General features: G+C 34.2%; 1 protein-coding gene across 1 annotated transcript in view; it reads right to left on the bottom strand.

Moving 5' to 3' along the window:
- Positions 1-1,064: 1,064 nt before the first annotated feature.
- Positions 1,065-27,003, bottom strand: part of LOC143062003 (uncharacterized) — a 60,668-nt gene continuing 34,729 nt past the window's right edge. The window contains exons 8-12 of the mRNA XM_076233855.1: positions 13,222-13,356; positions 5,362-5,514; positions 3,718-3,876; positions 2,559-2,747; positions 1,065-1,118 (exon numbers count right to left, since the gene is read on the bottom strand). Of these exons, the coding sequence (XP_076089970.1) occupies positions 1,065-1,118; positions 2,559-2,747; positions 3,718-3,876; positions 5,362-5,514; positions 13,222-13,356 (690 nt within the window). The remainder of the gene's footprint in view (positions 1,119-2,558; positions 2,748-3,717; positions 3,877-5,361; positions 5,515-13,221; positions 13,357-27,003) is intronic.

Below are 27,003 nucleotides of genomic sequence, written 5' to 3'. Positions count from 1 at the left end.
ACCAATTCAGGGGCAGCAACCCAACAACCAGTCGTCTGATTCATCTGAAAATTTCAGGGAAGATAGATCTTGACCTGACAAACATTATTTCCCATGTCATATTTGCTCTAAATGCTTTGGTTTTTGAGTTATAAGCCAAAAACTGCATTTTACCCCTATGTTCTATTTTTAGCCATGGCGTCCATCTTGGTTGGTTGGCCGGGTCACGCCACACATTTTTTAAACTAGATACCCCAATGATGATAGTGGCCAAGTTTAGTTTAATTTGCCCCAGTAGTTTCAGAGGAGAAGATTTTTGTAAAAGTTAACGACAACGACGATGCCGGACGCCAAGTGATGGGAAAAGCTCACTTGGCCCTTTGGGCCAGGTGAGCTAAAAAGTGGGACAATCGGAAATAAACCAATTATTTTAACAGATTTATATGCATTTGATATATATTTCAAATTCCAGAGTAAGAAAGGACAAGGTATGATAAGGGGTACTTTTGGCCCCCTTTCCCGAATAAGTTTATATATAGATCATTGATAGCCTTAGTATAGTATCTATTCAAAACTATGATTTTTTTATGTTCCAGTGAAAGGAAGGTTGCTAGCAACGGTTTTATTAAATAGCCAAATTATCACTTATGTATTGCTTTCTCATTACAGATTAGCATAATTTAAAGCAGTATTGTTTGTTTAACAATAACTTGAAGTTGCAAATGAATAGTCACTTTAAAAAATCCTTAGCAATAACATAATAACACAAATATTGCCTAGCAACGATTCAAAAATTTGTAAATTCGGCAATCTGAGGTATAAATATAGCAATTTTTTAAGATTTAGCTGCAGTAAATGATCATTCATCATTATTTTTTTTAAGAAGTTCATATTGACCATAGCAACCCAAAAGTTGCTTAGTAACAGCCAAAAAAGATAAAAAATGAAATTGAACTACAAAAAATACATATTTGTTTTAATTGTACAAATTAGAGTAAAATAAGATCAGATTGTTTAATGCATGCAAGAATAACTAGCCGTATGAAATGAAAGTAAGTCAATTGTATATCATGCTGATAAACAAATTAGTATCCAAAATAGTACTTAGCAACGGTTAAATAATGGGTTTTTTTATATACCTGAAGTAGGATTTTGGCATCATTATTCTATTTTGATGCAGTAAATGTTGAGCATATTAACTGATATGCTGTTACCCAAAACAGAAAAAAAACCAGTATTAAATAAGAGACAGCTACCAAGGAATTGGTCAGATTATTTGACAACCAGATGCTCTGCAGGGCACAGCTTTATACGACCACAGAGGTTGAACCCTGAACGGTTGGGGCAAGTATTCAATTTTTGTTGAAATCAAACAAAGTTTAATTTTGGACCCCGATTTGGACCAACTTGAAAACTGGGCCAATAATCAAAAATCTAAGTACATTTTTAGATTCAGCATATCAAAGAACCCCAAGGATTCAATTTTTGTTAAAATCAAACTTAGTTTAATTTTGGACCCTTTGGACCTTAATGTAGACCAATTTCAAAACGGGACCAAAAATTAAGAATCTACATACACAGTTAGATTCGGCATATCAAAAAACCCCAACTTTTTCAATCTTTGATGAAATCAAACAAAGTTAATTTGGGACCCTTTTGGCATTTCTAAACTGTTGGACCAAAACTCCCAAAATCAATCCCAACCTTCTTTTTATGGTCATTAACCTTTTGTTTAAATTTCATAGATTTCTATTTACTTATACTAAAGCTATGGTGTGAAAACCAAAAAAAATGCTTATTTGGGCCCCTTTCTGGCCCCTAATTCCTAAACTGTTGGGACATCAACTCCCAAAATCAATCCCAACCTTCCTTTTTGTGGTCATAAACCTTGTGTTTAAATTTCAATGATTTCTATTTATTTATACTAAAGTTAGTGTGCGAAAACCAAGAATAATGCTTATTTGGGCCCTTTTTTGGCCCTTAATTCCTAAACAGTTGAAACCAAAACTCCCAAAATCAATCCCAACCTTCCTTTTGTGGTCATACACCTTTTGTCAAAGTTTCATAGATTTCTATTTACTTAAACTAAAGTTATAGTGCGAAAACCAAGAAAATGCTTATTTGGGCCCTTTTTGGCCCCTAATTCCTAAACTGTTGGGACCAAAACTTCCAAAATCAATCCCAACCTTCCTTTTGTGGTCATAAACCTTCTGTTAAAATTTCATAGATTTCTATATACTTAATACTAAAGTTATAGTGTAAAAACCAAATGTCTTTGGACGACAACGACGCCAACGTGATACAATAATGTACCAATATACGACCAAAATTTTTCAATTTTAACGGTCGTATAAAAAACAGAATTAAATGCATCGTCATTCCAGTCCAATTGTAGGAACTTGTTGTTTCCGCTGTTCAGATAATTTTCTGCTATAAAGACATGTGAACCAAGTAAACTCAAACTGAGTCAGAATAATTGAATGCACACAGGAGGTGATTGTTAAACAGCTGTCATTCTACAGGTTTTAGATTAGAGCCTTTTTGCGCTGATGCATGGCAATTGACAGTAAATATCTTACCCAACTTTTACACACTGCCATAGCTGTTTCCTCAGAACTTTTAACACCCTTTGCCAGATTTTTCTCAGTCTTTGATATCTCTTTTCTTAACTCGGATAGGAGATTTTCTGAGGTTTTCTGTAGTTCCTGTTGTAGTTCTTTACAAACTTTTTCAACTTCAGATTTCACAATCTCAGAGTCATCTTTGAACTGAAAAAAAATAATAAATTAGAAGTTAAAGAACCTGATCAGCATACTCACATACCCCACGACCCCACATTGTCATTGGGCAAACTATATTTCAACAGATTCCTTAGTTCAAAGACTCACTTATCCTACAAAAGTCAACTGATAAAGATTTCTTGTGGTAAATCACATCTATATACATTTATTACGACCTTATTATATACAAAGTTCCATAAAACTCTGTTGTGTAGTTTCAGAGGAGTTGTGATGACTGTTGCAGTAGTATATCTAGGCCAAAAATCGAAGTTTAAAGTGGCTTAACTCCAAGAAAATAATCAAATCATAGTGTCCCATTGATATTCACATATCTACATAGTGTGTTCTGATCATCTACAAAGTTCATAAAATTCTATTGAGTGGTGTCAGAGTATCACAGGACTGACAGAGTGACAGACTGAAGGACTGTTGGACGGTTTGACAGATGGACAGACTGGCATACAGACAAATAGAAAGACAGGTGGGTCAAAAACTTTATACCCTACTGCATTTTGTTTCTAGAGTATACCAATATACGACCAAAACTTTTCAATTTTTGTGGTCGTATAAAAATATGAAACAAACAAAAAATGGTTTGCGTGTCACACAGGAATATAAACTTTTATGTTTGCCAATTGAAATGTCTTTACAGTACATATCTAAAGGGGCCTCAATGGAAAATGGGTCTAAGTAGTTGAGCTAATGTATCACTAGCCTGTCAACACTGAGGTTGTGAGATCAAATCCCACATGTGGCAGGTGGACTGGACTCAAATCTTGATTGACTAGGATTGTCAGTTTTCCTCCTTAAAGTCAGTGGTTCTCTCGGGGCACTCCAGCTTCCTCTACTAATAAAACTAACCTTCACAAAATAGAACAATAGTTCTGAAAGTGGTGTTAAACAACAATCAATAAAACAATACATATCTAGAGTCATATCAACTCTTAAAGACTTTTACCTGCACATCATTTTCCGTCAGGTAATTTTTTATATTGTTTAGAAATAAAGCTAGATCTGACATCAAAAGTTTTGTAACAGCCTGTTTCTTTCTTTCTCCCATTTCTTTGATCCACTTTTGTAATTTGGGAATTTCTGTGTCTTCTACATTGTCAAAAACCTGAAAGAAAAATTGATACCATTTATATATTTTTGTGTTTATGATTACAAACCATTGCTATCTTGCATATAAATACATTGCTCTGGGTGCAGTAATACAACAAGTACTGGAAGTGATAGAAAGTATTTCATAAAAAGTATTTTTCTAAAATAACATATGATCAATCTGTAAAGTCAATGCTTTTACAACATTTATAAAGATAGAATTTGCTTATGTCTATTATAGGATGTTTGCATGGTTTCTGCTGGCGGTCACTATTTTTCGCATTTTGCGTAAAAATAAAAATTGTGGCTATTAAAATTCATTAATGGCGAAAGAATCTGGAGAAATAAATATAACAATTTGATTTCATCCATAATCCATAGTGTATATTTTTTTGGGTTTCTTGGACTTTACCTGATCAGACTATATTCGGAATAAACCTTGAACTCGTTACAACTTTGACAGAAAATCAATAATCAGCTGAGTGCATTTTATAGCTGTAGGCAACAATGGACTAATTAATAAAGGTGTTTATTGTATTATTTTACGATGATGTGGTTAAATGGCACCTGAAACTTTGCAACACACATGTTTGAAGCATAGCTTTACGTCTCCTCGTTTTCTAAAAGATGGCGCAGAAAAGAAAACTGTTATGACCTAAACTGTTCAAAAACAAGAAAGATATCTGACTTTATAAACTTTTTCTCTGACTTTGACAAAAATAATGATTTGAAGTGGGTACCATTACTCTACAACCGTTTGGCGACACACATGTTTCAAGCATAGTTATACATCAACGGTCTTAATTTTATCATGTTACAATGGACCAGTAAGAAAACATTTGCAACGAAGGAAAAATTGAATTGTAAGAAAAATCTCTGACTTTCGTCTTTATCCTTCAACTAGACAGGAAAATATATATCCAATACACTTATTGAAAATGTATCTGGTGTTTCAGAAGTCAAAAATTATGATTTCATGATCTATATTTCAATTTTACAGTATTTTTTTTAAAGTAAATGTTAAGTGTTAAGGGGCAAACTGATTTTTTTTTTGTTAGAAAGAAGCAAAATGTAAAAAAAATATGTCTATGTTAGTTGTTTGTTGCCGAAAAAAATTGAAAGTGGTAAAAAAGTGTATTGTTTTGATGAAAGAGGTGGCGAAAAAGAAATTTGACTCAGGGGAAACCCTGGATGTTTGACATTGTTATTTGCATCCACTGTTCTTTTTCTTAACAATTTGTTCGACTGCCCATGTAAAATGTAATCTGGAAACAGACAGGAAGTTGATATGCTAAAAGTCAGGAAACAATCAATCTCAATCGATTATCGACATCCCCAAGCCCAACAAACTGATTTCAGACTTATTCCAATAGTCAGACCAGCTCTACTATTAACCATCATTCAGACGGCAAGACGTCCAGATGTAGTGACAGGCAGACAAAGTCAAGAGGTTACTAGAACGACTTTCCCCTCTGGCAACACAGGTTTAAAGTTTACATACCGTTGGTAGCTCATTTACTTCTTTTATACATTGATAGTCATTTGTACTGACACAGAAAACTCTAAGATTATCATCATTGTTGTCATATCCATCATCATCGTCTTCATCTTCATCTTCATCATCTTCATCTATTTCTTGTTTCCTCTTCATGTCCTGGTAAAATAATTGTCAACTAATTACATCGTTCCATTATATATTGGTGATGGGTTGTTACTGCTGGTGACGGGACTGTTAGACATTGAGGATGCAAATTAAGGAATAACAGTACTGTAGTTGAAGAGTTGCCACCGTCAAATCAAAATTGACATTGGCAACTCTTCAACAACAGTACTGTTATTCCAATTCTAATGCATTACAAAAAAAATAATATGTTAGAGCCTGAAAAAATGTATAAATTTGACATACAAAAAAAATCCGTAAAACTTCATAAATAATTTTGGCGCAAAGACATTATGGCTAAACGTGACGTCATACAAATGAAGACTTACAAACTGGAGGTTATAACATTACTTCTACGATTCAAATTTGAATAAAATCACATTAAAACGGCGAATTCAAGGTAGGTGTTGTTTTATTTTCGATAATATTGTAGTAATTGAACATTTGTTGATACAGTCAATTCAATATGGCGAGTTCGTCCTTAGTTACGCCTGGTCAACTGTGAATTTTATGGTAACTTTTAGCCAATGAAACTAAAGGCTCTTTAGAGCCTGTGTCGCTCACCTTGGTCTATGTGCATATTAAACAAAGATCACAGATGGATTCATGACAAAATTGTGTTTTACTGAACAGTCTTGCTACTTACAATTTTCTCTATCTATAATAAACTTTGCCCTTTCGTTACAGAGGAAAACATTTTGTAAAAATTTACAAACATTTACCAAATTAATAAAAATTGTTAATCAAAGAGCTGAATAGCTCTGAGGGGAAAGACGGCCCTTGTTTCATTTTTTTCTTTGGGGGGGAGGGGTATCTTTTGATAGTCTTCATATAAAGAATGAAAAAAAGAACAGCTAGAACATGTAGAAAGTTGACAATATTGAAATCAATTGTTGTTTAATGTAATTTCGTTTCCTTAGTTTAGGATTCAATTTGGACCATGGAAGAGATCTGCATCTTCTTAATCTAAACATTCGATTAAAGTTGATAGTAAATTATCTAAAATTCAACTGAATTATGTCATTTAACAACAACTACAATATTTTTTTGAAATCTTAATTGTGTACCACTGAACTGCAGGCTAGGGTCATTTTCCATTTTTCGTGACAGTACTCTTAAGATTTTTAATTTTTTTCTTAAGAAAGTTAGGACTGAAAAATCTATTCAGTTTTAAATTTCCATTGATAAAGTTCCCAGTTACAACTCTCATCACTGGGACACAGGTACTAATAAAAAACAATATGATCCTACATTTTGAAATATTTGTAAATTTCATGAATAAATAGGTTTAATACGGTGTTTATATTTCACAACTTGTTCGCTATGCCCGTGTCTGTTGTGACGTTTTTGATTTTAACGAACGCAACCTATGTATTACTGGCAAATTATTAAACCAGGGATATCGTTACCATAAATTACTGAAAACCTTTCCTAAATTTTTCCATAGATATAAAGATTTGGTTTTGAAGTTTGGATGTACCTGTAGAAAACTTATTTCAAATGGGATAGCACATCCTCATTTTTACGCAAATGTTGTTAACCGTGCCCGGAAATTTAGAAGTGATCCATGTAAACTTGTCGCTCCTTTGAAAAAACTTATTCTAAAAGGTTACCTATTCAACACCGTAATAAGATCATTGAATATTGTTTTTATTGGAATAAATATTGATTTTGTTATCAGTAGATTAAAAGCTAACTAAATTTTATTAGTATGTTATATATATACATATTCATGGATCTACAATCTGTCGATACCTGTAACTTGGCATTGCACAAGGTCATGTTTTTCTCTGGCTGTTTATGATGTCTTCACACTAAATCCATTGGATGTTGGATGTGTACGGATTGATAGTTTAGTCTTAGATGCATGATTTTTTTTTATTAGTTGTTAGTGGCTTTGAACTAGCTGTCAGATAACTGCGAGTACTCTCAGATCTGTTCATTGTGTCTCTTTGTGTCGGGATGTATAAGTACCCGGCCACGTCCACTTATATTTTTGTCCATCTGATGAGTTAAGCCTTTTTCAACTGATTTTTATCGTTCGTTCTTATGTTGTACTGTTATACCACTGTCCCAGGTTAGGGGAGGGTTGGGATCCCGCTAACATGTTTAATCCCGCCACATTATTTATGTATGTGCCTGTCCCAAGTCAGGAGCCTGTATATTCAGTGGTTGTAGTTTGTTTATGTGTTACATATTTGTTTTTCGTTCATTTTTTTACATAAATAAGGCCGTTAGTTTTCTCGTTTGAATTCTTTTACATTGTCTTATCAGGGCCTTTTATAGCTGACTATGCCGTATGGGCTTTGCTCATTGTTGAAGGCCGTACGGTGACCTATAGTTGTTAATGTCTGTGTCATTTTGGTCTTTTGTGGATAGTTGTCTCATTGGCAATCATACCACATCTTCTTTTTTATATTAAACTACAAAATGCAACATTTTTTTTTTTTACCATTTCAATTATTATGTTGGTACACAAAATTTAGTTTAAATGGAAGACTACTTATCATATACTAAATGTCACATTTTAAGTGTTCAGATACATTAACTTTCATTTTAGTGGATAATTACTCATCCATTGAGGTGCTCCTGAATTGGAGGAAGATTCTCAAAACAGAATTTTACAGAAAAAAATGAATAAAATCGTTTCTCTCCCCGATCTCATGTATCCCTATGGTCTTTGTTTACTTTGAAGGTTGTTGACCTACAAATTAAAGTATTGCATGTTTGAATCATCAACAGCAAACATAATAATGTTTAAATTTAACAAATACCAATTTTTAATCAGTGCACGAACTTTGAGAATGATTTAAATAACTAGTGAAGGATATCCCTGCTTCTGCGTAGTGTGGCATTCCTACAATGACGTCACTATTGAATATAATGTAGGTTGGATATATTTAGAATATCTCGTCATACTAATTTTTCCGGATTGATAAAGAAACATAAATAGTGTAAAGGAGAGCTCAAGATACAATACTCCCGCGAGAAACAGAAGTGAAATGTGTAAAAAAGTGTTTAAAGTCAATCTATTCATTTGTGTGTCTCCTTCTCATCAATCTCAGTAAGATTTGTTGGGGGTTTTTCCACACTATACAAACAAAATGAATGATGTGAGGGGATGTCATTCTGGTCGACCCCATAGGGGATTGACGGCTTGAAGCTGTCTTTCCCCAAAAATTGATTATAAAGGGCAATAACTCCTTAAGGGGTCAACTGACCATTTTGGTCATGTTGACTTATTTGTAGATCATACTTTGCTAAACATTATTGCTGTTTACAATTTATCTCTATCTATAAAAGTATTCAAGATAATAACCAACTAGAGGCTCTAAAGAGCCTGTGTCGCTCACCTTGGTCTTGTGCATATTAAACAATGGACACGGATAAATTCATGACATAATTGTGTTTTGGTGATAGTGATGTGTTTGTAGATCTTACTTTACTGAACATTCTTGTTGCTACAATTATTTCTATCTATAATGAACTTGGCCCAGTAATTACAGTGGAAAATATTTTCTAAAAATTAACAAAAATTTATGAAAAATGTTAAAAATTAACTATAAAGTGCAATAACTCCTTAAGGGGTCAATTGACTATTTTAGTCATGTAAACTTATTTGTAGATCTTATTTTGCTGAACGTTATTGCTGTATACAGTTTATCTCTATCTATAATAATATTCAAGATAATAACAAAAAACGGCAAAATTTCCTTAAAATTACCAATTCAGGACAGTAACCTTACAACGAGTTATCCGATCCATGTGAAAACATTAGGGCAGATAGATCTTGACCTGATAAACAATTAAACCCTGTCAGATTTTCTCTTAATGCTTCGGTTTTTGAGTTATAAGCCAAAAACTGCATTTTACCCCTATGTTCTATTATTAGCCGTGGCAGCCATTTTGGTTGATTGGCCAGGTCACGCCACACATTTTTTAAACAAGTTACCCCAATGATGACTGTGGCCAAGTTTAGTTTAATTTGGCCCAGTAGTTTCAGAGAAGAAGATTTTTGTAAAAGATTACTAAGATTTACGAAAAAATGGTTAAAAATTGACTATAAAGGGCAATAACTCCTTCAGGGGTCAACTGACCATTTTGGTCATGCTGACTTATTTGTAAATATTACTTTGCTGAACATTATTGCTGTTTACAGTTTATCTCTATCTATAATAATATTCAAGATAATAGCCAAAAACAGCAAAAATTACCTAAAATTACCAGTTCAGGGGCAGCAACCCAATGACGGGTTGTCGGATTCATCTGAAAATTTGAAAGCAGATAAATCATGACCTGATAAACAATTTTACCCCATGTCAGATTTGCTCCAAATGCTTTGGTTTTTGAGTTATAAGCCAAAAACTGCATTTTGCCCCTATGTTCTATTTTTAGCCATGGCAGCCATCTTGGTTGGTTGGCCGGGTCACGCCACACATTTTTTAAACCAGATACCCCAATGATGATTGTGGCCAAGTTTGGTTTAATTTGGCCCAGTAGTTTCAAAGGAGAAGATTTTTGTAAAAGTTAACGACGACGGACGACGGACGACGACGATGACGGACGACGGACGCCAAGTGATGGGAAAACAAGTGAGCTAAAAATGGCAAAATTTCTTTAAAAATTACCAATTGGGGGGCAGCAACCCAACAACCAGTTGTCCAATTCATCTGAAAATTTCATATTGACTTGATAAACAATTTAACTGCTTGTCAGATTGCTCTAAATGCTTTGGTTTCAGAGTTATCAGCCAAAATCTATATTTTACCCCATGTTCTATTTTAGCAATGGCGGCTATCTTGGTTGGTTGGCTGGGTTACCGCACACATTTTTCAAACAAGATACCCTAATAATGATTGTGGCTAAGTTTGATAAAATTTGGCTCAGTAGTTTCAGAGGAGAAGATTTTTGTAAGAGATTACAAAAATTGGTAAAAAATGACTATAAAGGGCAATAACTCCTTAAGGGGTCAACTGACCATTTTATCTCTATCTATAATAATATTCAAGATAATAACCAAAAACTGCAATTTTTCCTTGAAATTACTAATTCTGGGGCAGCAACCCAACAACGGTTTGTCTGTTTGTCTGAAAATTTCAGAGTAGATAGACCTTGACCTGATAAACAATTTAGCCCCTGTCAGATTTGCTCTTAATGCTTAGCTTTCAGAGCTATAAGCCAAAATCTACATTTTACCCCTATGTTCTATTTTTAGCCATGGTGGCCATCTTGGTTGGTTGGCAAGGTCACGCCACACGTTTTTTAAACTAGATACCCCTTTGATGATTGTGGCTAAGTTTGATTAAATTTGGCCTGGTAGTTTCAGAGAAGAAGACTTTTTAAAAGAATACATACATTTTAGAAAAATGGTTAAAAATTGACTATAAAGGGCAATAACTCCTAAAGGGGTCAACTGACAATTTTGGTCATGTTGACCTATTTGCTGAACATCATTGCTGTTTACAGTTTATCTATATCTATAATAATATTCAATATAATAACCAAAAACTGCAAAATTTCCTTAAAATTACCAATTCTAGGGCAGCAACCTAACAATAGGTTGTCTGATTCATCTGAAAATTTCAGGGCAGATAGATCTTGACCTGATAAACAATTTTACCTCATGTCAGATTTGCTTTAAATGCTTTGGTTTTTTTAGTTATAAGCCAAAAACTGCATTTTACCCCTTTGTTTTATTTTTAGCCATGGCCACCATCTTGGTTGGTTGGCCAGGTCATCGGACACCTTTTTTAAACTAGATACCCCAATGATGATTGTGGTCAAGTTTGGTTAAATTTGGCTGAGTAGAGGAGAAGATTTTTTTTTAAGTTTACGGCGACGGATGATGGACGCCAAGTGATGAGAAAAGCTCACTTGACCTTTCAGGTCAGGTGAGCTAACTAGATACCCCAATGATGATTGTGGCCAAGTTTGGTTAAATTTGGCCAAGTAGTTTCAGTGGAGAAGATTTTTGTAAAAGTTAATGACGACGGATAATGACGGACGCTGGACGCCCAGTGATGAGAAAAGCTCACTTGGCCCTTCGGATCAGGTGAGCTAAAAAATGTTACATAAAAAATGCATTTGAATAGAAGTTTGACCGTTACTGTTAGTCACAGAGGATATCCTTCTCCCAGCAGTCAATGTACTGGCATTGGCCCAAAATTAGCTGATTGAATTAAATAGGTTCTTTAATTTTTTTTTACTCAAATTTTTTTAGTCTCAGAGGGTATCCTTCTCCCAGCAGTCAATGTACTGGCATTGGCCCAAAATTAGCTGATTGAATTAAATAGATTCTTTAAATTTTTATTACTCAAATATATGTTTATTTAAATCCATATGCAAAACAAGTATTAGCCTTTCAAAAAGGGCTAGTCGACTCGCTTTGTAGATTCATTTACTAGAATAGCCAGGTGCATCAATCAACAAATTTTACCACACACGTGAGGTCACACGTTATGAAGTAGTATATATCGTTTAACGTTGTTGTTTACGAAAGTCCAGAAGATTCGACTATTTAAAAGTTACTTGTGTACCAATATCATGAATATGCATGATTAATGACCAGGCAAAATCTAATTGCTAAAATAGAGAGGACAAATCCGATACTCTACGGGATTGAAGGACATTTACTAGGTTTGGATTGTCCTAACCAATCAATAAACTTTGATTATTCACGTCTCGTAATATCTTCCAATCAGGTAGCAAGAAAAATTCACACAATGATTGTCCATCGTTCAATTCTAATATCGACTCCTGTCGATAATGATAATTTTTAAGCAGAAAAAAATAGATTTTTTTTTATCAATTCAAAACCATGCTCTTTTCTTTGATCTTAGATACTGAAAAATAAGGTCACTGATTTATCGATTTATTCAATAATTTTAATTAGGAACATAAGTGTTATGACATATTTTGAAATGAATGAAATCTACACATGGGTTAAACTGGTAGATATATACTGACAAGATACTGTAAATGGCCATGTGCTATGTCACACACTTTGTAAAATTTTGCATTCATCTCTTTATTCTCTGAAATATTACTGATAAAATTGGATAAAAAGATTCTGAATTTGTCCTTAAATCATCATATCTCTAATTTCAAATCCATACATAATAACATATTTCTTCAGCAATATTTGTTGTTGATAAATAATTTTCTGTTTAAATGATGTAAAATAATCATATGGTCACTGACTGTGATGTTGGAATATCATCTAATCTGTTAACTAGGTAGTTCACCTTTTTGAAAGAATCAGTAATATTTCTGAGAATAAAATAGGTATATGAATTATTTTTTTCAGTTATTGATTATAGTTCAACAAAGTTGTATATAACATTTTACCAAAACCTGTGACAGCTCATTGTAACTTAACCTTAACCTACCTAATAAAAGTATTTCATTAATTTCTGGTTGAATTAAGTCATATTTCCCCTTAGAAACAAAATAGCCAGCAGTACGATTCTATAATCATGATAATGTGTTTATTTATTTCATTTCTATATCATTTTTTCAAAAAAGAAATCTGAAAATTCAAATTTTTACTTCATAACATACAACATTATTGTTTTAAATATTTCTCAACTAGAATATCAAAGTTATACTGACATCAGAATTTACAACAATCAATTTTAAAATGATGAATGACTTCTGAAAGATCCACTTTCTACAAAATTTACAAATTAATCCACACATTACCCTGAGTCCTGATTTGTAATCTTCTTTCAGCTGCTTCCGTGCTTTTTCTGATCGTGCTTTTCCACATATAACTTTCATAGCCTGCTGTGTTTGGCTCAAGTCGTTCTTTATTTGAAATCTCTCATTTTCAGGAACCTTTCAAAAGTTAAAAGACATACATTTATAAATAAGTGCAGTGATGTCAATAGATTTTGTAGGAGCAGGCTGCCTATAAGGCCGGTCTCCAGAAGCTCTGGTATTAAATGGTGTCAAATTCTGTATTCTAACACTCTTCTGGCACCTGATTTTTCTTATAAAACAGCTTTTTTAAGTGAATTCTAATGATTTATTATTTAAACATATTGAAATTCAATGACTCGATCTTGCTTCATTACAGATGCACAAATTGTGGAATGCCAAATTTCTCCACTAGCTTATTCAATAACCAATCAAGCATATCATTAAATTCTAGTAGTAATTGGAGTATGAGTGATACATCACTCAATAACAGCCTAGGTGCTCCTCAGGCATCTTCATCGCCTATGGCTAAGACTAAATCAAAACCGAAAGTCAAAACATCACAAAAATCCACTACTAAAAATCAAAAACCTATCAGGATACTTAACATAAACTTTCAATCAATACGAAATAAAAAAGAAGATCTCAATCAGTTAATTGATTCATCAAAACCTGTTATAATCATAGGCACTGAAACATGGCTAGACAAAAATATATCATCATATGAATTCTCTTCATCAGAACTATTTAATGTCTATAGATCAGACAGACCACCAAATAAAAATAACCAAAGTCATGGAGGTGTACTTATTGCTATTAATAAAGAACTTATAAGCACAGAAGTAAGCGAACTTAAAACTGACTGTGAAATAGTTTGGTCTCAAATAAACATGACTGGTAGTAAGAACTTATTAATAGGTGCATATTACAGACCACCATCAGATAAAGAAACATCTTTACAACAACTAGAACTATGACTTAGTAGAATCAACCAATCATCAAATACTAATAGCATGATTGGTGGTGACTTTAACCTAGGTCATATTGACTGGTCTATACCTCATGGTAAACCGGATGCTGAACATCACAATAATCTTTTAGAATTACTAGAAAATGTAATCCTACAACAAATAGTTAATACACCAACTAGAAAAGAAAGAATATTAGACTTAATCCTAGTTAACAATCCAACAACTGTTAACAAAGTAAACACACTTCCACCACTAGGACTAAGTGACCATGACATCGTCTACATAGAAACAGACACTTGGCTTCGTAAAGTCAGACAACATCCTAGAAAAATACTTAAATACGACAAAGCGAACTGGGAAAACATAGAAGCAGACCTTCAAAAAACACTTGAAGAGCTTACTGTTATGAATAATAACAACAACAGTACTATAAACGAAATGTGGGATTTATTTAAAAACAACATCACAAAATCAATAGATACAAACATCCCACATAAAATGTTAACATATAAACATCGACTTCCCTGGATGCACAACAATTTCAGAAAAATGATAAATAAAAAGAATAAATTGTACTCTAAAATGAAAAAGGACAAAAAACATATACTTAAATATAAAAAACTTAAACAACAAGTCCAACAAGAACAGAGACGTGCCTATTGTACATACATAGAAAAAATGATCCTTGACTTTCCAACAAAAGACCTTGACCAAAGTTACAGCAACCAATCGGAACCGAAAAAACTCTATTCTTACATTAAATCAATCAGAACTGACAATAGTGGAGTTGCTCCCCTGAAAAAAGAGGGACAATTAATAACTGATACAAAACAAAAAGCCAACATTTTAAATGAGCAATTCCAATCAGTCTTTACCACCGAAACAGCAAGTAATATGCCTGATAAAGGACCAAGTCCCCATCCAGTCATACCAACACTCACAATTACCACACCTGGCATACAAAAACTCTCACACAACATCAATCCGCACAAAGCCACTGGCCCAGATAACATCAGCGGCAGAGTTCTAAAACAACTTCAAAACATAACAGCACCTATCCTCACCATTATTTTCCAGAAATCACTTACATCTGGCTGTATACCATCTGACTGGAAACATGCAAATGTCGCACCAGCATACAAAAAAGGTGAAAAATACAACGCTGTTAACTACAGACCAATCTCTCTCGCTTGTATCAGTTGCAAACTAATGGGACATGTCATAACAATACATTTAATTAATCACTTAGAAAAAAAAAACTTATTAAACGACCTCCAGCACGGCTTCAGACACTCTAGATCATGTGAAACACAACTTCTATCTTTCATACAAGAACTGGCTTCAAATTCAGACAATAACACCCAAACAGACCTTGTAATTATGGACTTTGCCAAAGCCTTTGACAAAGTCCCACATCAAAGACTCTTATACAAACTACCCTTCTATGGAATACAAAATGGAACACTTAACTGGATCTCTGCCTTTTTATCAAACTGCACACAAACAGTTGTCCTGGATGGAGAGTCATCAGACGTTGCTCCAGTTACTTCTGGTGTCCCACAGGGAACAGTTCTGGGTCCGGTTCTATTTCTGGTTTACATAAACGACCTACCAGAATATCTGAAATCCAGTAAACTCAGACTGTTCGCCGACGACAGCATCATTTACAAAAGCATCAAATCTAAAGAAGATTGTGATAGCCTTCAGGAAGCTCTTGATGCTGCTGCAATGTGGGAAGAAGACTGGCTGATGGCTTTCCATCCAGACAAATGTACAGTTCTCACAGCCTCAAATAAGAAAAATACAATTAAACAAGACTACATCCTTCACGGTCATACCCTAGAATCTGTCTCCTCCGCTAAATATCTTGGTATAACACTGCAATCTGACTTAAAATGGAACCAGCATACAAACAACATCATTGGCAATGCAAATAAAAGTCTAGGATTTCTAAAAAGAAATCTAAAAACATCAATCACAAACATTAAGTCCCAGGCATACCTAGCACTTGTCTGACCAAAACTAGAATATGCTTGTTCGGTTTGGAACCCTCATACCGCTGAACAATGCAATAAACTTGAGATGGTCAAGGTCAGATGAACCATGCCAGGCAGACATGTACAGCTAACAATGCTTCAATACAACAAATATAGTTGACCTATTGCTTATAGTTTAAGAAAAATAGACCAAAACACAAAAACTTAACACTGAGCAATGAACTGTGAAAATGAGGTCAAGGTCAAATAAAACCTGCACGACTGACATATCGATCATAAAGTATTTCCATACACCAAATATAGTTGACCTATGATAAAAAGACCAAAACTCAAAAACTTGACTTTGACCACTGAACCATGAAAATGAGGTCAAGGTCAGATGACATCTACCCGCTAGACATGTACACCTAACAATCATTCCATACAACAAATATAGTAGACCTATTGCATAAAGTATGAGAAAAACAGACCAAAACACAAAATCTTTACTATATCCACTGAACCATGAAAATGAGGTTACGGTCAGATGACACCTGCCAGTTGGACATGTACACCTTACAGTCCTTCCATACACCGAATATACTAGACCTATTATAGTATCTGAGATATGGACTTGACCACCAAAACTTAACCTTGTTCAATGATCAATCAAATGAGGTCTAGGTCAAGTGAAAACTGTCTGACGGGCATGAGGACCTTGCAAGGTACGCACATACTAAATATTGTTATCCTATTACTTATAATAAGAGAGAATTCAACATTACAAAAAATCTGAACTTTTTTTCAAGTGGTTACTGAACCATGAAAATGAGGTCAAGGACATTGGACATGTGACTGACAGAAACTTCGTAACATGAGTCATCTATATACAAAGTATGAAGCATCCAGGTCTTCTACCTTCTAAAATATAAAGCTTTTAAGAAGTTAGCAAACGCCGCCGCCGACAGTGAAACCATATAACAAATATTAAATCAATATCTTCAAGAACGAAGAAAAAAAGTGTGGAAAGCTGATTCGCCTTCTTTGCCTGATTGACGGACGGAGGGACGGAAGGACGGACGGACGGACAGACAGACAGACAGACAGACAGACAGACAGACGGACAGACAGACAGACAGACAGACAGACAGACAGACAGACAGACAGACAGACAGACAGACAGACAGACAGACAGACAGACAGACAGACAGACAGACAGACAGACAGACAGACAGACAGATTCTGTTCCACTCTGGTGTGCAAATGTTATTCATGAGTCTCATGAATAACATTTGCACACCAGAGAGGAATAGACTGATACAGAATCACCTTGATGCTATAATGAGGATTTACAGTGATGGCCCTGGAACTCTCACAGATGAGAATTTAAACAAACTGGTTGATATGTTCAAATTAGAACATGAAACAAGGAATTTTAAATTTAAAATAAAATGCTCTCCTGGGTGCAGCTTGATACGACCACAGAGGTCGAACCCTGAACAGTTGGGGCAAGTATGGGCACAACATTCAAGCTTGATACAGCTCTGAATTTGGATTGTGATGAAATATTTGACACAGCATAGGTTTCTGCCACAGAATGAATGAAGTCTAAGAATTTAAATTTTTTTAATTTACCTATTATGATCCAATATAAGCCCATTTAAATACATCATAAAAGTGTTAAAATAGAAAATGACATCATAGTCATGGCTAAAATTAAAAAACCTTAATCAGCAAAATTTTATAGTAATATCTAACTAGAGGCTCTAAAGAGCCTGTGTCGCTCACCTTGGTCTATGTGAATATTAAACAAAGGAAGCAAATGGATTCATCACAAAATTGTGTTTTGGTGATGGTGATGTGTTTGTACATCTTACTGTACTGAACATTCTTGCTGCTTACAATTATCTCTAACTATAACAAACTTGGCCCAGTAGTTTCAGTGGAAAATGTTAGTAAAAATTTACAAATTTTATGAAAATTGTTAAAAATTGACTATAAAGGACAATTACTTCTTTAAGGGGGTCAATTGACCATTTTGGTCATGTTGACTTATTTTTAGGTCTTACTTTGCTGAACATTATTGCTGTTTACAGTTTATCTCTATCTATAATAATATTCAAGATAATAACCAAAAACAGCAAAATTTCCTTCAAAATTTCCAATTCAGGGGCAGCAACCCAACAAAAAGATGTCGGATTCATCTGAAAATTTCAGGGTAGATAGATCTTGACTTGCAAAACAATTTATCCCCCATGTCTGAATTGCTCTTAATGCTTTGGTTTCAGAGTTATAAGCCAAAATCTACATTTTACCCCTATGTTCTATGTTTAGCCATGGCGGCCATCTTGGTTGGTTGGCTGGGTCACTGAACATATTTATTAAACGAGATACCTCAATGATGATTAAGGCCAAGTATAGTTAAATTTGGAAAAGTAATTTTAGAGGAGAAGATTTTTGTAAAAGATTAGAAAAAAATACGAAAAATTGGTAAAAAATGACTATTAAGGGCAATAACTCCTTAAGGGTCAACTGATCATTTTAGTCATATGAACTTATTTGTAGATCTTACTTTGCTGAACATTATTGCTGTTTACAGTTTATCTCTATCTATAATAATATTCAAGATAATAGCCAAAAAACGGTATAATTTCCTTAAAATTACCAATTCAGGGGCAGCAACCCAACAACCGGTTGTCCGATTCGTCTGCAATTTTACGGCAGATAGATCTTTACCTGATAAACAATTTTACCCCATGTCAGATTTGCTCTAAATGCTTTGGTTTCAGAACTATAAGCCAAATTCTACATTTTACCCCTATGTTCTATTTTTAGCCATAACAGCCATCTTGGTTGGTTGGCCGGGTCACGCCACACATTTTATTAACTAGATACCCCAATGATGATTGTGGCCAAGTTTGGTTTAATTTGGTCCAGTAGTTTCAGAGGAGAAGATTTTTGTAAAAGTTAACAAAGACGGACAACGACGAAGGACGATAAAGGACGACGGACGCCAAGTGATGAGAAAAGCTCTCTTGGCCCTTTCAGGCCAGGTGAGCGAAAAAACTGCAAAATTTCCTTAAAATTACCAATTCAGGGGCAGCAACCCAACAACCGGTTGTCCGATCCATCTGCAAATTTCAGGGCAGATAGATCTTGACCTGATTAACAATTTAACCCAGTCAGATTTGCTCTAAATGCTTTGGTTTTTGAGTTATAAGCCAAAAACTGCATTTTACCCCTATGTTTTATTTTTAGCCGTGGCAGCCATCTTGGTTGACCCAGTAGCTTCACAGGAGAAGATTTTTGTAAAAGATTAATAAGATTCACGAAAAATGGTTAAAAATTGACTATAAAGGGCAATAACTCCTGAAGGGGTCAATTGACCATTTTGGTCATCCCCACTTATTTGGAAATCTTACTTTGCTGAACATTATTGCTGTTTACAGTTTATCTCTATCTATAATAGTATTCAAGATAATAACCAAAAACGGATAAATTTCTTTAAAAATTACCGATTGGGGGTAGCAACCCAACAACCAGTTGTCCAATTCATCTGAAAATTTCAGGTCAGATAGATTTTTAGATAAACAAGTTAAGCCCTTGTAAGATTTGGTTTAAATGCTTTCGTTTCAGAGTTATAAGCCAAAATTTACATTTTACCCTTATGTTCTATTTTTAGCCATGTCGGCCATCTTGGTTGGTGGGCCGGGTCACCGTACACATTTTTTAAACAAGATACCCTAATAATGATTGTGGCTAAGTTTGGTTTATTTGGTTCAGTAGTTTCAGAGGAGAAAATTTTTGTAAAAAATTAAAGATAAGATAAGATAAATTTTATTTTCCAAATTAGGTCCCCAGGGGGGAATATACACATAAAATATATAATTGATACAACATACAGTATTTTACATAACATTGTAAAATAAACTATTGAAATAAAGTCATAAAGGTATTATTTGAAAAGTATTCAAGAGTTACTACTCCAGAGATGTGGCAAACTTTTTATTTTTTCATTTATTTTTTTTCTCACTAGATTTGATAATATTAGCTGGTAAATGTATACATATAAATGATTGGTTAGCTGTAACAGACACCAAGGGACGATGCTCTAGGATTGTGATCTTAAAAGCTCTTACAATCCCCCTCATATCTGATGCAGAAAAACAAACACAAACGTAAAAAGTTCATGTATATTCACAGCAAATAAAATATACTGCAGTCATAGGTATTGAGAATAGTGTAGGTTTCCCTACTGCAACAGACACCAAGGGACGGTACTCAAGGAGCTGTGTTATTTGCACAGTCCTACTTGTGTCTGAGGCAGACAAGAAAGCCACATAATTAACAATTTTTCGAAATAAATTTACATGCAGCAGTGAGAATAGACTTATCTTCTGTGTTCATAAGCCATATCAGTTTATCTCTTGCGTTAAGAGTTAACCAGATGCTCCGCAGGGCATAGCTTTATACGACCGCAGAGGTTGAACCCTGAACGGTTGGGGCAAGTATGGACACAACATTCAAGCTGGATTCAGCTCTAAATTTGGATTGTGATTAAATAGTTGACACAGCATAGGTTTCAGACACAGAATGAATGTGGTCTAATGAACTTAAAAATTTTGCCTTTGAGCAATTCACTATGCTGTTGAATATTAATCCTCTCAAAAAAATGTTTGAAGAAATTTTCTTTTTATTTATGAAATCTGAAATTAGAAAAATTGAACCTCCCTCCCCAAATTTTTTTTCACATCCCCCTTTCCCTTATTCCAAAACTGATCTCAATTCAAATTTCTAATGGAGTTTGCAACAATAACTACTCATTTATATACATCATAAAATATTAAAATGTAAAAAAAGTGCTTGTTATCACTGAATGGTAAAGATTGTTTTAAATTATCAGTTGGTAGTAAAAGTGAATATACATTGTATATTGTAAAAAACAATGATTTATGTTGATTCAACTACTATTCTGGACAAAGAAAGATAACTCCAATTGAAAATTTCTTGCTACGCGCAATATTGTGCAATTAGATATTTCTTGCTATTGTGCAATACTGTGCAATTGAAAATACTTGTTATTGCTCAATACAGTACAATTGAAGATTTCTTGCTATTACGCAATACCCTGCAATTGAAAATTTTTGGCCCCTAATTCCTAAACTGTTGGGACAATAGCTCTCTGCATATTAAAGAACCCCCATAATTCAATTTTTAATGAAATCAAACAAAGTTAAATTTTGGACCCTTCGGACCTCAATGTGGATAAATTTAAAAACAAGGCTCAAAATCCAAAAATCTAAACACACGGTTAGATTCAGCATATCAAAGAACCCCATATATTCATTTTTTGTTGAAATCAAACAAAGTGTAATTTTGGACCCTGATTTGGACCAACTTGAAAACTGGGCCCATAATCAAAAATCTAAATACATGTTTAGATCCAGCATATCCAAGAATTCAATTTTTGCTAAAATCAAAATAAAGTTTAATTTTGGACCCTTTGGACCTTAATTTAGACCAATATAAAAAGGGGGCTTAAATCAAACTAGAGGCTCTAAAGAGCCTGTGTCGCTCACCTTGGTCTATGTGACTATTAAACAAAGGAAGCAGATGGATTCATGACAAAATTGTATTTTGGTGATGGTGATGTGTTTGTACATCTTACTTATGAACTTGGCCAAGTAGTTTCAGTGGAAAATGTTAGTAAAAATTTACAAATTTTATAAAAATTGTTGAACATTGACTATAAAGGACAATAACTCCTTAGGGGTCAATTGACCATTTCGGTCATGTTGACTTATTTGTAAATCTTACTTTGCTGAACATTATTGCTGTTTACAGTTTATCTCTATCTATAATAATATTCAAGACAATAACCAAAAACAGAAAAATTTCCTTAAACTACCAATTCAGGGGCACCAACCCAACAACGGGTTGTCCCATGCATCTGAAAATTTCGGGGCAGATAGATCTTGACCTAATAAACAATTTAACCCCATGTCATATTTGCTCTAAACGCTTTGGTTTTTGAGTTATAAGCCAAAAACTGCATTTTACCCCTATGTTCTATTTTTAGCCATGGTGGCCATCTTGGTTGGAAGGCCAGGTCATCGGACACATTTTTTAAACTAAATACCCCAAAGATGGTTGTGGATAAGTTTGGATTAATTTTGCCCAGTAGTTTCAGAGGAGAAGATTTTTGTACAAGATTACTAAGATTTACGAAAAATGGTTAAAAATTGACTATAAAGGGCAATAACTCGAATATGGGTCAACTGACCATTTCGGTCATGTTGACTTATTTGTAAATCTTACTTTGCTGAACATAATGGCAGTTTACAGTTTATCTCTATCTATAATAATATACAAGATAATAACCAAAAAACAGCAAAATTTCCTTAAAATTACCAATTCAGGGGCAGCAACCCAACAACAGGTTGTCAGATTCATCTGAAAATTTCAGGGCAGATAGATCTTGACCTGATAAACAATTTTACCCCATGTCAGATTTGCTTTAAATGCTTTGGTTTTTAAGTTATAAGCCAAAAACTGCATTTTACCCCTATGTTCTATTTTTAAACATGGCGGCCATCTTGGTTGGATGGCTGGGTCATCGGACACATTTTTTAAACTAGATACCCCAAAGATGATTGTGGATAAGTTTGGATTAATTTGGCCCAGTAGTTTCAGAGGAGAAGATTTTTGTAAAAGATTACTAAGATTTACGAAAAATGGTTAAAAATTGACTATAAAGGACAATAACTCCTAAAGGGGTCAAATGACCATTTCGGTCATGTTGACTTATTTGTAAATCTTACTTTGCTGAACATAATGGCTGTTTACAGTTTATCTCTATCTATAATAATATACAAGATAATAACCAAAAACAGCAAAATTTCCTTAAAATTACCAATTCAGGGGCAGCAACCCAACAACAGGTTGTCAGATTCATCTGAAAATTTCAGGGTAGATAGATCTTGACCTGATAAACAATTTTACCCCATGTCAGATTTGCTCTAAATGCTTTGGTTTTTAAGTTATAAGCCAAAAACTGCATTTTCCCCTATGTTCTATTTTTAGCCAAGGCGGCCATCTTGGTTGGTTGGCCGGGTCACCGGACACATTTTTTAAACTAGATACCCCAAAGATAATTGTGTCCAAGTTTGGATAAATTTAGCTTAGTAGTTTCAGAGGAGAAGATTTTTGTAAAAGATTACTAAGATTTACGAAAAATGGTTAAAAATTGACTATAAAGGGCAACAACTCGTATATGGGTCAACTGACCATTTCGGTCATGTTGACTTATTTGTAAATCTTACTTTGCTGAACATTATTGCTGTTTACAGTTTATTTCTATCAATAATAATTTTCAAGATAATAACCAACTAGAGGCTCTCAAGAGCCTGTGTCGCTCACCTTGGTCTATGTGCATATTAAACAATGGACACAGATAAATTCATGACATAATTGTGTTTTGGTGATGGTGATGTGTTTGTAGATCTTACTTTACTGAACATTCTTGTTGCTACAATTATCTTTATCTATAATGAACTTGGCCCAGTAATTACAGTGGAAAATATTTTCTAAAAATTTACAAAAATTTATGAAAAATGCTTAAAATTAACTATAAAGGGCAATAACTCCTTAAGGGGTCAATTGACTATTTTGGTCATGTTGACTTATTTGTAAATCTTACTTTGCTGAACATTATTGCTGTTTACAGTTTATCTCTATCTATAATAATATTCAAGATAATAACCAAAAACAGCAAAAATTCCCTAAAATTACCAATTCAGGGGAAGCAACAACACAACGGGTTGTCGGATTCATCTGAAAATTTGAGGGCAGAAAGATCTTGACCTGATAAACAATTTTACCTCATGTCAGATTTGCTCTAAATGCTTTGGTTTTTGAGTTATAAGCCAAAAACTGCATTTTACCCCTATGTTCTATTTTTAGCCATGGCGGCCATCTTGGTTGGTTGGCCGGGTCACGCCACATATTTTTTAAACTAGATACCCCAATGACGATTGTGGCCAAGTTTGGTTTAATTTGGCCCAGTAGATTCAGAGGAGAAGATTTTTGTAAAAGATTACTAAGATTTACGAAAAAATGGTTAAAATTTGACTATAAAGGGTAATAACTCCTAAAGGGGTCAGCTGACCATTTCCTTTGCATTGACATATTTGTAAATCTTACTTTGCTGAACATTATTGCTGTTTACAGTTTATCTCTATCTATAATAATATTCAAGATAATAACCAAAAACAGCAAAATTTCCTTAAAAATACCAATTCAGGGGCAGCAACCCAACAACAGATGGCCCGAGAACACAGTTATTTCGTAGTGCATTTCTTTTAGACAATAAATTCAAATTAAAAAAATCGCACCTGCTCTTTCTCAAAAAGATTTTTACAGTGTAGTGTACTACCAGTGAGACAAATAATATCAAAATTATAGAAACTTCTACCAGCTCTAACTCAAAATATTGACAATTCTGTGTTAAGGGGGTGTAAAATTCAGTTTGACAGCTTCAGACGTGCTAAAATTTGACCTTTTAGAACTGGACCAATTTACTTCTTAACATAAAGATTCAGCACCCAATTTTTTTTTACATGTAATTACATCCCCCTACTTGATATTTCATGCATTTAATATCAAGAAATAAATTGGGAAAGTGTATCAAATAAGACATGCAAGTTATACACTGTTTACACTAGGGACTATATTCGTAGACAACGAAAACCAAAGGACGATAACTGTGTCCTTGGACCAGATTGTCCGATTCATCTGAAAATTTCAGGACAGATAGATCTTGACCTGATAAACACTTTTAACCTTTGTCAGATTTGCTCTAAATGCTTTGGTTTTTGAGTTATAAGCCAACAACTGCATTTTACCCCTATGTTCTATTTTTAGCCATGGCAGCCATCTTGGTTGGTTGGCCAGGTCACGCCACACATTTTTTAAACTAGATACCCCAATGACGATTGTGGCCAAGTTTGGTTTAATTTTGCCCAGTAGTTTCAGAGGAGAAGATTTTTGTAAAAGATAACTAAGATTTACGAAAAATGGTTAAAAATTGACTATAAAGGGCAATAACTCCTAAAGGGGTCAACTGACCATTTCGGTCATGTTGACTTATTTGTAAATCTTACTTTGCTGAACATTATTGCTGTTTACAGTTTATATCTATCTATAATAATATTCAAGATAATAACCAAAAACAGCAAAAATTCCCTAAAATTACCAATTCAGGGGCAGCAACCCAACAACGGGTTGTCGGATTTATCTGAAAATTTGAGGGCAGAAAGATCTTGACCTGATAAACAATTTTACCACATGTCAGATTTGCTCTAAATGCTTTGGTTTTTGAGTTATAAGCTAAAAACTGCATTTTATCCCTATGTTCTATTTTTAGCCATGGCGGCCATCTTGGTTGGTTGGCCGGGTCACGTCACACATTTTAAACTAGATACCCCAATGATGATTGTGGCCAAGTTTGGATTAATTTGGCCCAGTAGTTTCAGAGGAGAAGATTTTTGTAAAATTTAAAGACAACGGACGACGACGACGACGACGACGCCGGACGCCGGACGCCGGACGCCAAGTGATAGGAAAAGCTCACTTGGCCCTTTGGGCCAGGTGAGCTAAAAACAGTAAAATTTCCTTAAAATTACCAATTCAGGGGCAGGAACCCAACAACAAGTTATCCGATTCATCTGAAAATTTCAGGGCAGATAGATCTTGACCTGATAAACAATTTTACAACATGTCAGATTAGCTCTAAATTCTTTGGTTTTTGAGTTATAAGCCAAAAACTGCATTTTACCCCTATGTTCTATTTTTAGCCATGGCGGCCATCTTGGTTGGTTGGCCGGGTCACCGGACACATTTTTTAAACTAGATACCCCAATGATGATTGTGGCCAAGTTTGGTTAAATTTGGCCCAGTAGTTTCAGAGGAGAAGATTTTTGTAAAAGTTAACGCAGGACGACGACGGACGCCGGACGCCGGACGCCAAGTGTTGGGAAAAGCTCACTTGGCCCTTCGGGCCCGGTGAGCTAAAAAATTAACACACGCTTAGATTCAGCATATCAAAGTACCCCAAGAATTCTAAGTTTAATTTTGGACCCTTTGGACCTTAATGTAGACCAATTTGAAAACAGGACCAAAAAGTAAGAATCTAAATACACGGTTAGATACAGCATATCAAAGAACCTCAATATTTGAATTTTTGATGTAATCAAACCATATCATTATTATTTGCTTTTATATGTAAATCGGAAATAAAAAAAAAAAAAAGGAAAAAAAATACCCCCACCAAATTTTTTGAACCCCCTTATGAATCATCACCCCCAAACTCAATCCCACCCTTCCTTTTGTGGTATGGTACCTTGCAGTACAAAACAGAAAGATCCATACACTTGAACACAAGTTATTGTGTGGAAACTAGAAAATGCTTATTTTTGGCCCCTAATTCCAAAACGTTTTGGGCAATTACCCCCAAACTCAATTCCAGCTTTCCCATTAATCAAATGTCATGATTATAAACATGATAAACATAACATACTTTTTAACATCAACTTCCCCTATAAACTAACAATGAAACAATTTTCTGATTTAGATAACTGTTTGTGTTATGTTTCAAAAACACATACAAGACTAATTATTTGCATTTTTTAGCAATAGAGGTCTTATCTGTTGAAAAATTTAAAGTCCAAACTTGAAAAAAGATATGACATACAAATGTACCTCAAACAACCAACACATGACTTCTCCAAGAACATTTAAAATAGGTAAAAACAAAACATACAACACAAGGTACCGATAGA

Source organism: Mytilus galloprovincialis, chromosome 2 (assembly GCF_965363235.1).
Source record: "Mytilus galloprovincialis chromosome 2, xbMytGall1.hap1.1, whole genome shotgun sequence".
Lineage (NCBI taxonomy): Eukaryota > Metazoa > Mollusca > Bivalvia > Mytilida > Mytilidae > Mytilus > Mytilus galloprovincialis.
The sequence above is the reverse complement of the archived record's forward strand: the minus strand, read 5'-3'. Positions and strand labels throughout refer to the sequence as shown.